General features: G+C 40.6%; 1 protein-coding gene across 5 annotated transcripts in view; it reads left to right on the top strand.

The window, feature by feature from the left end:
- SLC16A9 (solute carrier family 16 member 9) overlaps nucleotides 1–4,823 on the top strand; it is a 141,729-nt gene extending 136,906 nt beyond the window's left edge. For all 5 annotated transcript variants that reach the window (XM_075612958.1, XM_075612957.1, XM_075612956.1 and 2 more), the window contains 2 exons: nucleotides 1,096–2,007; nucleotides 2,680–4,823. In XM_075612958.1, coding sequence (XP_075469073.1) covers nucleotides 1,096–2,007; nucleotides 2,680–2,867 — 1,100 coding nt within the window. In that variant the 3' untranslated portion in view covers nucleotides 2,868–4,823. The remainder of the gene's footprint in view (nucleotides 1–1,095; nucleotides 2,008–2,679) is intronic.
- Nucleotides 4,824–12,558: the final 7,735 nt, after the last annotated feature.

Raw genomic sequence — 12,558 nt, 5'->3', positions numbered from 1 at the left:
GGAGACACGCTGACTCTATCTCAGCACCACATGTCGGCTATAGCTGTCTGGCTGCATCCTATTGACTCTTTTTCTCTCACAAACTCAATGAGTGACATATATTTTGATACCTATTCTGTTTATTGACACAACTGTTGTCACATCAGATAGGGTGTATTGATTTAGACACTCCACCTGATCACCTGTTTAGGATTTAAATTTCTGTATATAACACCGCTTATTTTTGATTCTTTAAAACACTTTTAGTGAATCTTTATCTTAGGCAGCTACCCATCCTACTGTATATGAATTATTCATCTATTGTCCAACTAGCACTTTAGGTTGCCTCTCATGTACTGTATATTTTTAATAGATTTTAATCTCATATATATCTTTTAATCTTCCTTGTGCTTCTAACACACACACACACACACACACACACACACACACACACACACACACACACACACACACACACACATGTATTGTTTATATTAAGTTTAATATTAAAAGTTACATTTGACAATTAGAGCTTGCTCTTTGAGTGCATCATATTGGGAGCCAATACTTGTATGAACAACGAACTTCTATTCATGTTCTGCTTTTACATGTTAGCAGAGATGCTGACAGGTGGAGAGGGACAGTTATCTTTGGCCAGGTTGAGGAACTGGGCACAGAAGGCTGACCAAGACCCCATTTGACCACTGAGCTCCTCCTATTTTACTTCCCAGACAGGCTCCAACCACCAACCATTACCTGCTCGTCCACCCCCCTATTTGACAACCACATATATCCCTGTTGCACTCGACAACCAGAGCCCTGCTCCCCAACCTCCCTGCTCAGACATTGTGGCCGCCCTCCATGCTCAATAACATCCTGGGGCCCAGGTAAAGATTTAAATCCCAAGCCCCAGGCAACCTGTCGGTGGACCTGTACGTCACTATCATTAGGGAAACATGCAGTGGTGTATTTTCATCCAGTTTAACTACATATTGAAAAGTCCCCAGTTTTGTATGTGCTTTTATTACCCTATCTTGTAATAAGCATACTTTGTTCATGTGTGTGTACATTATACTGTTGAAATTGTATGTAAATAATTTGCATTCACATTTTCAGGTTCGAGTGTTGGAACTTTTATATACGCTGGTCTTCAAAAGGAGCTGATAGAACTCTATGGATTAGATGGCTGTTTGCTTATCGTTGGGGCATTGTCTTTGAATATATTAGCATGTGGCATTTTAATGAGGCCACTGACACAATCATCTAGTACTTCATTGGAAAAGCCGTGCTTAGAGAAGATTCCAGACCCCTACCTTATATACCACGAAAAAGATCTGAACATTGAAGAAAATATTGGAATGCTTGAGAACATATCCGGCAAAGAAAAAGGTTTAACTCGTACATCCAGTGGTGACTGCAAACAGGAAAATATCAATAAGAATGGATTTACATTTCTGCATACAGCAGAAAAAGATACTTATATAAATAAAGTTGCAGTGGAAACACATATATGTAGACAACTTGCTAAGAACAAGTGTCATCGCTGTTTGGATTATTGGGAAGATACCAAAGACCTGTTCAAAAACAAAGTATTTTCAGCACTTTGTGTTGCCATTTTGCTTTTTGACATTGGAGGATTTCCTCCATCATTACTTTTAGAAGATGTAGCAAAAAGTTCAAATATTGACGAAGAGTCAATTATAGTGCCACTAGTCTCCATTACTGGCTTCCTGATGGCCATTGGGAAACTTATTTTAGGAATTCTCGCTGATTGTAAATGGATCAATACCTTGTACTTATATGTATTTACAATACTAGCTACTGGATTTACCTTGTTTGCAGTGCCATTTGCAAATACATATGCTACTCTAGCAACCCTTGCTGGAATTTTAGGATTTTTATCTGGCAACTGGTCAATATTTCCATATGTAACAACGAATACTGTGGGACTGGATAAACTCACGCATGCCTACGGAATACTGATGTTCTTTGCTGGAATTGGAAACTGCATCGGGCCACCTTTAGTTGGTAAGATACTTTAATCAGTAGATGTTAGAGCAGTGAGGCCTGTTAAAACGAAAGAGCAAGCTTACTGAGCATTCATTAAAATATGAACAATACAAGAAAAATGGAAGCAATAATGTTTTCCTAATAGACAGTTTTGTGAGAAAAAAATGTTGATTTTGAAATTGTCTATACTTGTAACCTATTTTTCCTGTTTCTGGAGAAAGTTTGAAACTCATTAAAATCTTTTCAAGTTAGGAGAAGACAGATTCACAACATACAGTATTGAATTAGGGCCTAGATGAGAATCCTCCGTTTTAGCAGTTTTTGTCAAATGTTTGACACTTTAACGCTCTATACACTATAATATAATCTTTGGAAAATTCTTATCCTTTCTGGGGCCAATATGGCTACTAGAACTTTGAACTACAATGTGATATATTGTAATGCTCTTTGGAGAGGTTGGTGAATATCACAGCATACCACAATTCAGGAAAATATTATACCCAGCTCAATAATAATAATTAGAATGTTATTATACTGTATTTATATTATAACACAGTTGTGGATGACCCGTGATGTTGATAGTTGATGGCGATTAGATGAAAAAAAATAAAAAATGTTTAATATTGTAGCTTATGTTGTCATACATTTCTATAACAATTCAGGCTAACTACAGTATTTAATTTTTTTCAGGTTGGTGTTATGACTGGACACAGACATATGACATTGCATTCTACTTCAGTGGGATGTGTGTTCTACTGGGAGGACTTCTTCTTTTAATAGTGGCGGTACCATTTTGGACTAAGTGTATACATAGAAAATCAGAACCACCTCCAACAAGTTATTGTTATAAAGTAGCTTCAAATGATCAACAGACATAGTATTTCATTATTTTAGCTAGTAAACTAGAGATTTTGTATGAAGTGTGAATAAATGATTGACTCTATTTCTCTGTATGACTTAAACAGTAGCATATAATAAGAACCTGTCACTGTCCATGAGACTCTACACAATATAAAGAGTAGTCCAATCATGAACATTTGTGTCCACAAGCCTTTAATTCTCAAAAGGCATGAAAGGTGCAGTAAGGTCTCAAATTCATGTTTTTCGGAAACAGTCTCAATAAATCTATCCCGTTAAGAACACATTGCCGATGTCTCAAAACCTCTGTATTACAATTCCTATCACTTTTTGGCTAAATTTGGGGTTTCTAGAACAAGAAACCAACAAAATGAAGGTTAAAATACAATTTTACAGGTTGTGATACCATCATTACTGTTCTCATAGACGAATATAAGCTTTCAAGACTTTATAACTATATTATTCCACCCTAACTTGTGAGACCTTCGACCTTTGTCTACGAATTACTGTCATAATGGCCCTTTAAAAAGGTATAACAAAATGTCTCCAGGACCAATACCATTATCACAAGTCCTCACTAGCAACCAAGTTACAATAAGACAAGTTTGTCTCTTACACAGGTTAAGAATCCTCACATTTGTTGCTATGTGATTCAGCATTGAGACGATAATATTTATGTTTTTTGAAAAACAGAGATTTGGAAGGCTGAAACAGAAATTAATTCAGTATTAATGAGTGCATCATCAATAATATTTATTGTCAATTCACATAAACAGACATACAGTAATTGTTTCATGTATGAATTTGCATGTACATGTAAATACACTATCCCATATTGTACGTATGTGTATGAAAGTATCCACTTTGACACAAACTCATATGTATCACAGCATTTTTCTCCAATTATCACCCGTCTGCCCTAGCTTGTTCTATCACGTGTCAGTAAAGTAGGTGTCGGGAGGAGTTACATGGTGCACAGATTACAATGTGATGTATCACAGTCTGCATCTCTCTGCACCACTCTTTTTGCAGTTTATTTGCCCCCCCCCCCAAAAAAAACCTGAAGTGGCATAATGCTAAAATTCTGCATCAGATGTAAGAAACTGTTCTTGCATATTACACAGCTTTGCTCAAAAAACCAGAGCAATGCATCAAAGCAAACCTTCACCTATGCTGATACATGCACCCCTACGAGAATGTGATGAACCATACACATGTAGTCAGCGTTATTACAACCCGTGGCACGCTGCAGCAGGTCACACACAACCGACAAGCAAGAGAAGTGGACATCATTTTTAATCAGCCATGTGTAAGAAGGCGACGGGGCTACCACTCTATTTCACTCACGGAGCAAACCACGGGTTGCAATAATATTGGCTACCTCTAATTTGATATATCAAATTATAAAAGTGCATGGGGTAACTCATTCCATAACCAACGTTAACACTACAAAGTTATACAGACTATGAGAAAAATATCACTGATGCTATGTGCCCTAATCATTCAAGTAAATATATTGCCATTTCAAAGACACTGAAAATACACTTAACAAAATGTATTAAAGAGTAATTGCTAGTCGAAACTGTGAAAAGTGTTATTTGGTTAGCAATTATGTTTGGTCTTTGAAGTTCCTTGTAAAATGCAAATGTACCTGTAGTATGCAAATCGGCAAATCTAGCAACATTAAGTATTCAAATTCTATTCCGTACAAGTACACGTGCAAGATTGGAATTGACAGGTAAAATCTTGCAATTAATTTTCCCTGTCCTGTCACATGTATAGTAGGTTAGCCAGCATAATTGTTCTAAATTATGAAAAGAGCTCTATATACAGTAGTTAGTATTGAGGAAAGAGGGAGAGAGATGGACTCAAGGTAAAAATGCCAGTCCCAGCATCAATTACATCACAATAATCTATTTTGGTCATTTTCTTCTTCTTTATGTTTGTACCTTTTAATAAAGAATATTTTTCTGTTATGATGATGTCTATGACTAATTTTGAACATTTCTATTAGCAATAACTGAGCTTTGAGCTGACTCGAATCCCTTAAGTCAGTAGTGCACCAAGGTTACCAAAAAGGTCACATTTTCAGAGCAATACATACTGTACCTAAGCAAGTTGTCTTGCTGATAATAAAGGCTATGGTAATAGGTTAGGTACGTGTAAATAAGAGAAATCCTGAAAAACCTGGTCTGATGGTAGCCCTCGAAGACTGAACTTGAGCACTGCTGCCTTATTCTGTATGTTGGCAAAAACTACATTAATATGATAATTTGTGCTCACGATATGCTATGTAGATTGTGTTTATAGTATTGCATTAAAGAGGCAATCCAAGCAGCAATTAAAAAAAGAAATTGTTTTAATACATGCAGCCTTTGATTACATTTATTGAAAACTAATTACCTAAGCTGATGATCGATTCGTACTCCCATGATCGATCAGCAAAGATCCTGCTTCACGGGGTTCATTAAGTGGCTGCCTTTCAGTTTTAATCAATCCTTCAGTCACTGTAACTCAGCAGCTACAATGTATTCTTATATTACCAATGTAAAATTATCTAGAGTATTGTTACAGTTTGCAGCTCAAACTGTTGGGAATAGTGGCAACAAATTATTACACACTGGAAATTCTTTCAAATATCTTGCACTGCTGGGGAAGTGTGCTTAAACCAGCTATATACATCAAAGGAGGCTCTGTATATTAAAACTCATTAAAAATGGCCTTACGAGTTGAATAGAAAAACATGCATTAAGTTTTATCTAATACTACAGAACTGCTTTATTTAATAAAACACATATGTAGGATATTGCATGGATTGCTTCTTTAAATACAATCATATACAGGTATAATTGTATTGCATGACAAAATTCAACAAGAATGAATCGACGATACCTTTCTGTGGCTAACGAAATGCTTTTATTTGTGCTGATCTCTTCCGGCGGTGTTACATTGGATAAAGCAAGCAAGAGTTTTACTTAAAAACAGTGCATCCCGGAATGTTATCTGTGACCAGAACCTATCCCTCCCCTTATGATTTCCCATTCATTTTATAATTTCATGAAAAATGTATGCGTGGAAAAGGAATTGTAAAACACACATCACGGGAGATGTATCAACATGCAGAAAAAAAGCAGAACAGAGCAAAAAGAGCACTCATAAAACCGCTTAAAGTAGACAACTGGTGCCAGTAATCACAACAATACACTATACACAATAAAATAATGCACATTGACATTGTGTACTAAGAAAAGTGGCATCATATAACTGATTGTATGTCCATGTATATCAGTGTCTGTTGATCAACATATGTTAAATAAATAACTGATCACTTGCAAATGGATCGGATGTGCAGCCAAAACATGGACACAGCAAGTAAACGATAATCTCTTTAACATTTATTTTAATATTCCTAGATCTACTTTTGACCACGAGACACTGATAAAGTTGGACATGAGTTATATGATGCCAATTTTTGGGAGTAAAAAATGTCAATGTGAATGATTAAAATAGGTGGAAAAAGCCTGAAATGCTGGTGTTGCCTGTTATCTTCTTGGTGGTATATACAGTATACTGCTGTCTGACACTGTACTAGATGTATGTATATTATGATTTTTTGCTACAGTATATTGCGTTTTAATGATTTTGTATTTTTTTAAGATGATTTTTTTGTGCTAGAGTCTTTCCCTTTGTTTTTATGGTAGGCATTTATGTAATTGATAAAGAAATTAATACAGTATTGTATTGCAAAAAAATGTAATTTGAATGTACAACCTGCACCACTGCGGTAATGACATAAATAAGTTTCTTCCAACAAGCTAAGAGTTCTTGTTATAAATCCAACTCAATGAAGTAATGCCCTAATAAACTTCAGGCCATTTTACAGCTAAATGCAGTGCTGCTTTGGTCCATGCGGACACCAACCTGAGGAATACACCCACAGCATATTCTGTAATAATGCTTAGAACTTTGTTAACTTGGATGATTTTTTTTAACAAGTCACATGGCAAATTTGCCCATTGTAATATTAGTCACAAACCTATTTATTGAAGAGTGTTGCGCACCAAATATATATATATATATATATATATATATATATATATATATATATATATATATATATATATATATATATATATATATATATATATATTGTGAACACTTATATAAGTGACAATGTTTAAATTCCAGTGTTAAAAAAAGTCACAGTGAAGTGATATTTATAAATGGTGCAGACAGCACCTATACAAGTGATTAATTCAGTGAGAAGGTATAGACCAGTGATTTTCAACCAGGGTTCCCTCAGGGGTTCTGCGGCCGCTAGAGGGGAGAGCTGGGACAAATCTCCCAGCGGTCCAAGGCCCAGCGACACGGTGCTGCGCAATGGCAGCCCACGCAGGAGTGACCTAGAGGCTCCCCAGCTCAGCAGCGACGGCAGTCGCCTGGTCACTGCGATCCTTCCTCTCCCTGCTCCTGTCTGCGCTGGAATTCACGTTTAACTTCCGACCAACAGAATGAGGGAGCTTCGGAGCGGCGCAGCACACCAGGCCCCAAGGTAAGAGAGGTGTGTGCATGCACTCTCTCTCAATGCTGTTTCCACTGTAGGGATTTTTCCTGTGCGCCTGCAGCTCCCGTAAAAAAAATAATAATAATTACAATTTAAAAAAAACAACAGATGTGCTTGTGTGTGCTTGTGTGTGTGTGTGTGTTGGAGTATAGGGGTGTGTGTAGGTATGTATAAGAGAGAGCATAAGGGGAGAGGGAGCATAAGCGGGAGTGTGAGGGGGTAGAAAGGAGAGACTGGGGTGTGGGGGGGGGGAGACGAGAGATGGGGGGAGAGGGTTGGGTTTCCCCAGAATTTCACAATCTAATTCTACGGTTGCTTAAAAAAAGGTTGAAAACCACTGGTATAGATAGTGTAAATATATCAAGCAATACAAAAACCTACTAATATTGACAGTGGTTAGATAAATATAAATTCCTTCCCTTGTCAGAAAAATGGATGCTATGGGTCTACTGCTAATCAAATGGTTGCTTGGCATCACAAATCTTGAGGAAAACTGAGGAAAGGAAAAACGCAAAACTCAGAGTATAGTATTTGGAATGATATTGTGTATATAAAAAGGGTAAGTATTGCACTTTCAAAAAAGTAGATATCGTGTAAATACAGCCTCTCCAGAAACAGACAAGCCATCACGCTCCGGCACCCAGGCAAACACAGGTGCAACAGGTGAAGATTATATCCACAATCCCAGGGTAAGGGCCGGACGGCCTGGTTCATAATGAAATAAAACGACAAATGCAAAATATAACAAGTATTTTACTACAATGTTTACAATGAAAGGAGGAACATTTAACACTGTGTGGAAAACGTACATCTTTATTTATTCCTTGAATATAATGTACATTTCCATAATAATGAAATATATCATCATCGTCATAGTAATAGAGTTCATTATACTCAACAAATTAATCAAATGGTTGAAATAAACGTTTATTAACCCCTGTGGCAGGACGGCCATGCGGCGGGATCAGTAAGACGCTAGACACGATGGGAAACATTCAACTATAGTGGTTTATTAGCCACAACCAAAATAAAGTACGGGTGCACTGTCCCTTTAACAACTACTTTCTAGAAATTAAAGCCTGTTCCCGTTAGGGAAACTAACTCACTTCTTGAGCCCTTACTAACAGGACAGCCAGCTAATCTGGTCATGCCCAAAACATATGCTACACAAAGGATAACCAATAAGCATAATAATAAAGTCTTATCTGTAATGCAGCTCCAACAGCAAACAGGAACACGGTTCCGGGGAGCAAGCTGTGTCCAGCCTCGCAGCAATCTATATCTTTATCCTGGGTTGGGGTCCCAGCTGGTCCCAGCAGCATAGCTCCTCGCAGGACTGGGGGACCAGAGCAACAGCTACGGCTTCCTAGCCGGGAGAGGTCTCTCCACCTTCCTGTGGAAAAACAAGCTCACCTTGTGTGAGCAACTTCCTGCTTTTTAAAGCACTTGTTTCACTGATGAGTTCAGCCACTGTTTAATCAGTCTTCAGCTGTGCTTTCTCTGTCTGAGGAGATTAACACTCAGTGAACTAGCTGCAGCATCTCCCCATTCACTGAAACAGCCTACTGAGTCAGTGACTCTGTCACATATCCCTCTCCTCAGCGAAACATTGTCCTGTGGAGCGGCCCGTGCACCATTCCCGTGCACCAGCATCTTTGTCGAAAATGTCTGACGTCGGCCCTTCCCTCCCCCCTTTTATTTTCTTGCCTTCCAATTTAGGCATTTTCTTTTTGGGGTAATTACCAGGCCACCTGGGTCTGAAGACTGGTACCTCACTATCTCCTTGTCTTGGGCCAGTTTCAGTTTAAGGTTAATGTTCCGCTTTTGTTGTGTCTCTTCTTGACAAGGTTCCTGAGCATCCTGCTGTCTATTAGCTCTCTCTGCCAGGACTCTATGCCACGCTGTGACCTTGATCTGCAAATCCTGAAGATGCATTGTTGTCCTTGTCCTCTTGTGCTCAGAGTCTCCCTTCTCTTGTAGAAGAGCATTGACCTCGGTCAGCTCATTGCATACACTCGCCAGTGACTGTTTGGCCTTCTCTTTTGGACCTTTCTTCCTCAGTGTACCTTCAGTGTTGGGTTCCACACCATTTATCTTCAGTACTTCAACTTGGTCGGGATTCCTATTAACCCAAAGTACACCCCATGGCACCTCTCTTTTACAGTCAGCAGACTCATAGGCTTGGGCCTTTCTGTCTTGACTCTTTAACTAACTCTGTTGGGAGATTTGCTGGACCATCTGTGCGGTCTTTCTCTCCTTATGATCACGGGCCCACTTCCATCTCATTCGCGGCTGTCTCTTCACAGTGGCTGCCCTCATGGCAAGGAATCCACTTTGTGTCCCCTGGGCACTGTAGTTTGATTGGATTCTTACTGTGCTAGTGCATCGCAATTTGGCCTTCGCATTCCGTGCTTTGTGGAAAGTAGACTGTAGTTCTGCAACGGTATTACGGTCATGCTTCCTGGAGTGCCTCCCTTGTTTTATCTCTACTGCCACCTTTTCCTTGGACTGCTTCAGTGACCCAAACGTCTGTCTTGGGGTTGTAAGCTTATCCTCCAGCTTCTTCTGAGAAACCTCCTGCTGGGCAGCCGTAGAGTCAAACGTAGCGTCCCACTCAGTCTTCAGAGCCTCAAGCTCCTTGACCAGGTCACACTTTTGTTTCTCCGCCATCTTGCGGCCAGCACACTCAGACTCGAGGTCCTTCCTCAGGTCTTGAAGCAGTCCTTCTGCCTTTCTTCTTTCACTCAGTGTGGCTGCTAGTTCATCTTCGTTAGAATTGAGTCGCGATTCAACGTCTCCTAGCAGACTCAGGGCAAGGCTTAAATCTGTCTCTCTTTCTTTATTCTGGACCTGCAGCTGCTGGTGCTCCTCCCGGACCTTGTCTAGCTCCAGCTGTAGCCGGGCCCCCTCATTGGTCGTGTAGTCCAGCCGCTTGTGGATATCAGCCATCTCGGTTTCATGGTGCAACATCAGGCAGGCCACCTGACGGACGGACACCTCCTCCGTCTTGGCGCGCTGCATCTCGCGCACAGCCATCTGCATCTGCAACTCTTCAATCTGATGCTGCCAGTCCCCTCTCAGGGCCTTCACCTCTTCCTGGTCCTTACTCTGGGTTTGCATCAACACCTCCTTCATCTTTTTGAGCTCTGCAGTTCTTGTTGCTAGGATCGCTGCTGCTTCTGATTCCCAGGCCTCTTTCTCCTTGGTATACTGACTCATTGGGATGGCACTGCCTCTCTGCTTCTCCAGCTTCAGTCTTTGGACCTTCTCATTTTCCCTCTCACACAGAGTCACCTGGCTTCTAAGCTATGCCTCCAGCGATGCTCTTCTGGCACTCAACGTGATCTTCAGCTGCTCCAGGGTGAGGTATTCTTTTTCCAGCATTTTCTCTGCATAGCAGCCTGTACTTCTTTCAGGTTTATATTCTCTATTTTCACAATCTCTATATCCCTTAGGACCGTCTCATTGGCTTTCTTCAAAGTACCCAGCTCTGTAGTTAGACAGTGGCCCCCCTGGTGTGAGAGCTCCAGCTCTGTTTTGAGCGCGCAAGCTTCTTGGTGAGAAACTTCTACGTCTTTGATGAAGTTTTGCACATCTCTCTGGGACATCTGATAGCATAGTCTCCAGTCAGGACTTGTTCTCTCTGATTCCATGTTAGCAATTGCGGTGTTGGCCTTATTCAAACTTGTCGTCAGCTCCTCCAACTCACTCCGCGAGAGATGCTCTGTTTTCTTTAAAGCCGCATACTCTTGTATAGCTGGGAGTATACACCTCTGTACCTCGGCATTAGCTTCTCGCTCCCTATTCAATTGTTCCTGCAAGACATCATAATCACGCTGGGCAGTTTGGAGTGCAGAAATGAAGGCCTCTTTTTCCTGGATCAAGGATTCAGCTTCCCTTTGCTCCTCCTTTTCCTTTGCCACCGTTCCTGTGACAATTCTGCCCATCACTCCGGTCTGCAGCACATCTCGGTGGCTTGCTGACGCCTGTTGTCCTGATATCGCAGGCTCAAGTGGTTCGGTTACTTCCTCTGTGACTTGAAAAATATTTTAAATTTTCTTCTCTCTCTTTGTTTTATTAGTTCCAGAGACATCAGTGGTACTGGGCACACACACACTGGACACTTTTGCAGCTTTCATCTGCGGGTACGTCTCTCTTCTCGGGGCCACATATGTGTCGTCATCATAATCATCATATGGCCTGAAGGGACACTGTTTTGTATGGTTATGTACATTGCAAAACTGACACATGACGGCGGCCATTTTAAAACCCCGTTTTTTGTTTGTTTGTTTTTTCACACCCGACGAGGCAGACTTTGCACAACACACGTAAGTTGTACTTGCTTTACAATATTTGAACCTTCTGGGTTCTTCTTAGGGCAACTCCTTTGCAAAAATCAATTTTCACTTTCTTTCTTTCTGCAAACTTTACTCACAGCACTTGCTAGCTGCAAATTCACTCGCTTCAGCAAAAGGCATTAGCTTTACACAGCAATCCTTTCATACCCGACGGGGAAAAATTTATACTCAGCGCATGCTCGCTGTAACTTCCATGCTTCAGCAAAAATCATTTTTTTTTTCGCTTGTGTTCAGTGTCTCAACACATCTTCATCTACTGACCCCCAGAGGCGTAGCATCCCACTTCTGACACCACCTGTGGCAGGACGGCCTCGCGGCGGGGTCAGTAAGACGCTAGACACGATGGGAAACATTCAACTATAGTGGTTTATTAGCCACAACCAAAATAAAGTACGGGTGCACTGTCCCTTTAACAACTACTTTCTAGAAATTAAAGCCTGTTCCCGTTAGGGAAACTAACTCACTTCTTGAGCCCTTACTAACAGGACAGCCAGCTAATCTGGTCATGCCCAAAACATATGCTACACAAAGGATAACCAATAAGCATAATAATAAAGTCTTATCTGTAATGCAGCTCCAACAGCAAACAGGAACACGGTTCCGGGGAGCAAGCTGTGTCCAGCCTCGCAGCAATCTATATCTTTATCCTGGGTTGGGGTCCCAGCTGGTCCCAGCAGCATAGCTCCTCGCAGGACTGGGGGACCAGAGCAACAGCAACGGCTTCCCAGCCGGGTGAGTTCTCTCCACCTTCCTGTGGAAAAACAAGCTCACCTTGTGTGAGCAACTTCC

This window comes from Ascaphus truei, chromosome 8 (genome assembly GCF_040206685.1).
Source record: "Ascaphus truei isolate aAscTru1 chromosome 8, aAscTru1.hap1, whole genome shotgun sequence".
NCBI lineage: Eukaryota > Metazoa > Chordata > Amphibia > Anura > Ascaphidae > Ascaphus > Ascaphus truei.
Note: the sequence above shows the minus strand (reverse complement) of the source record. Positions and strands in the feature narration are given on the sequence as shown.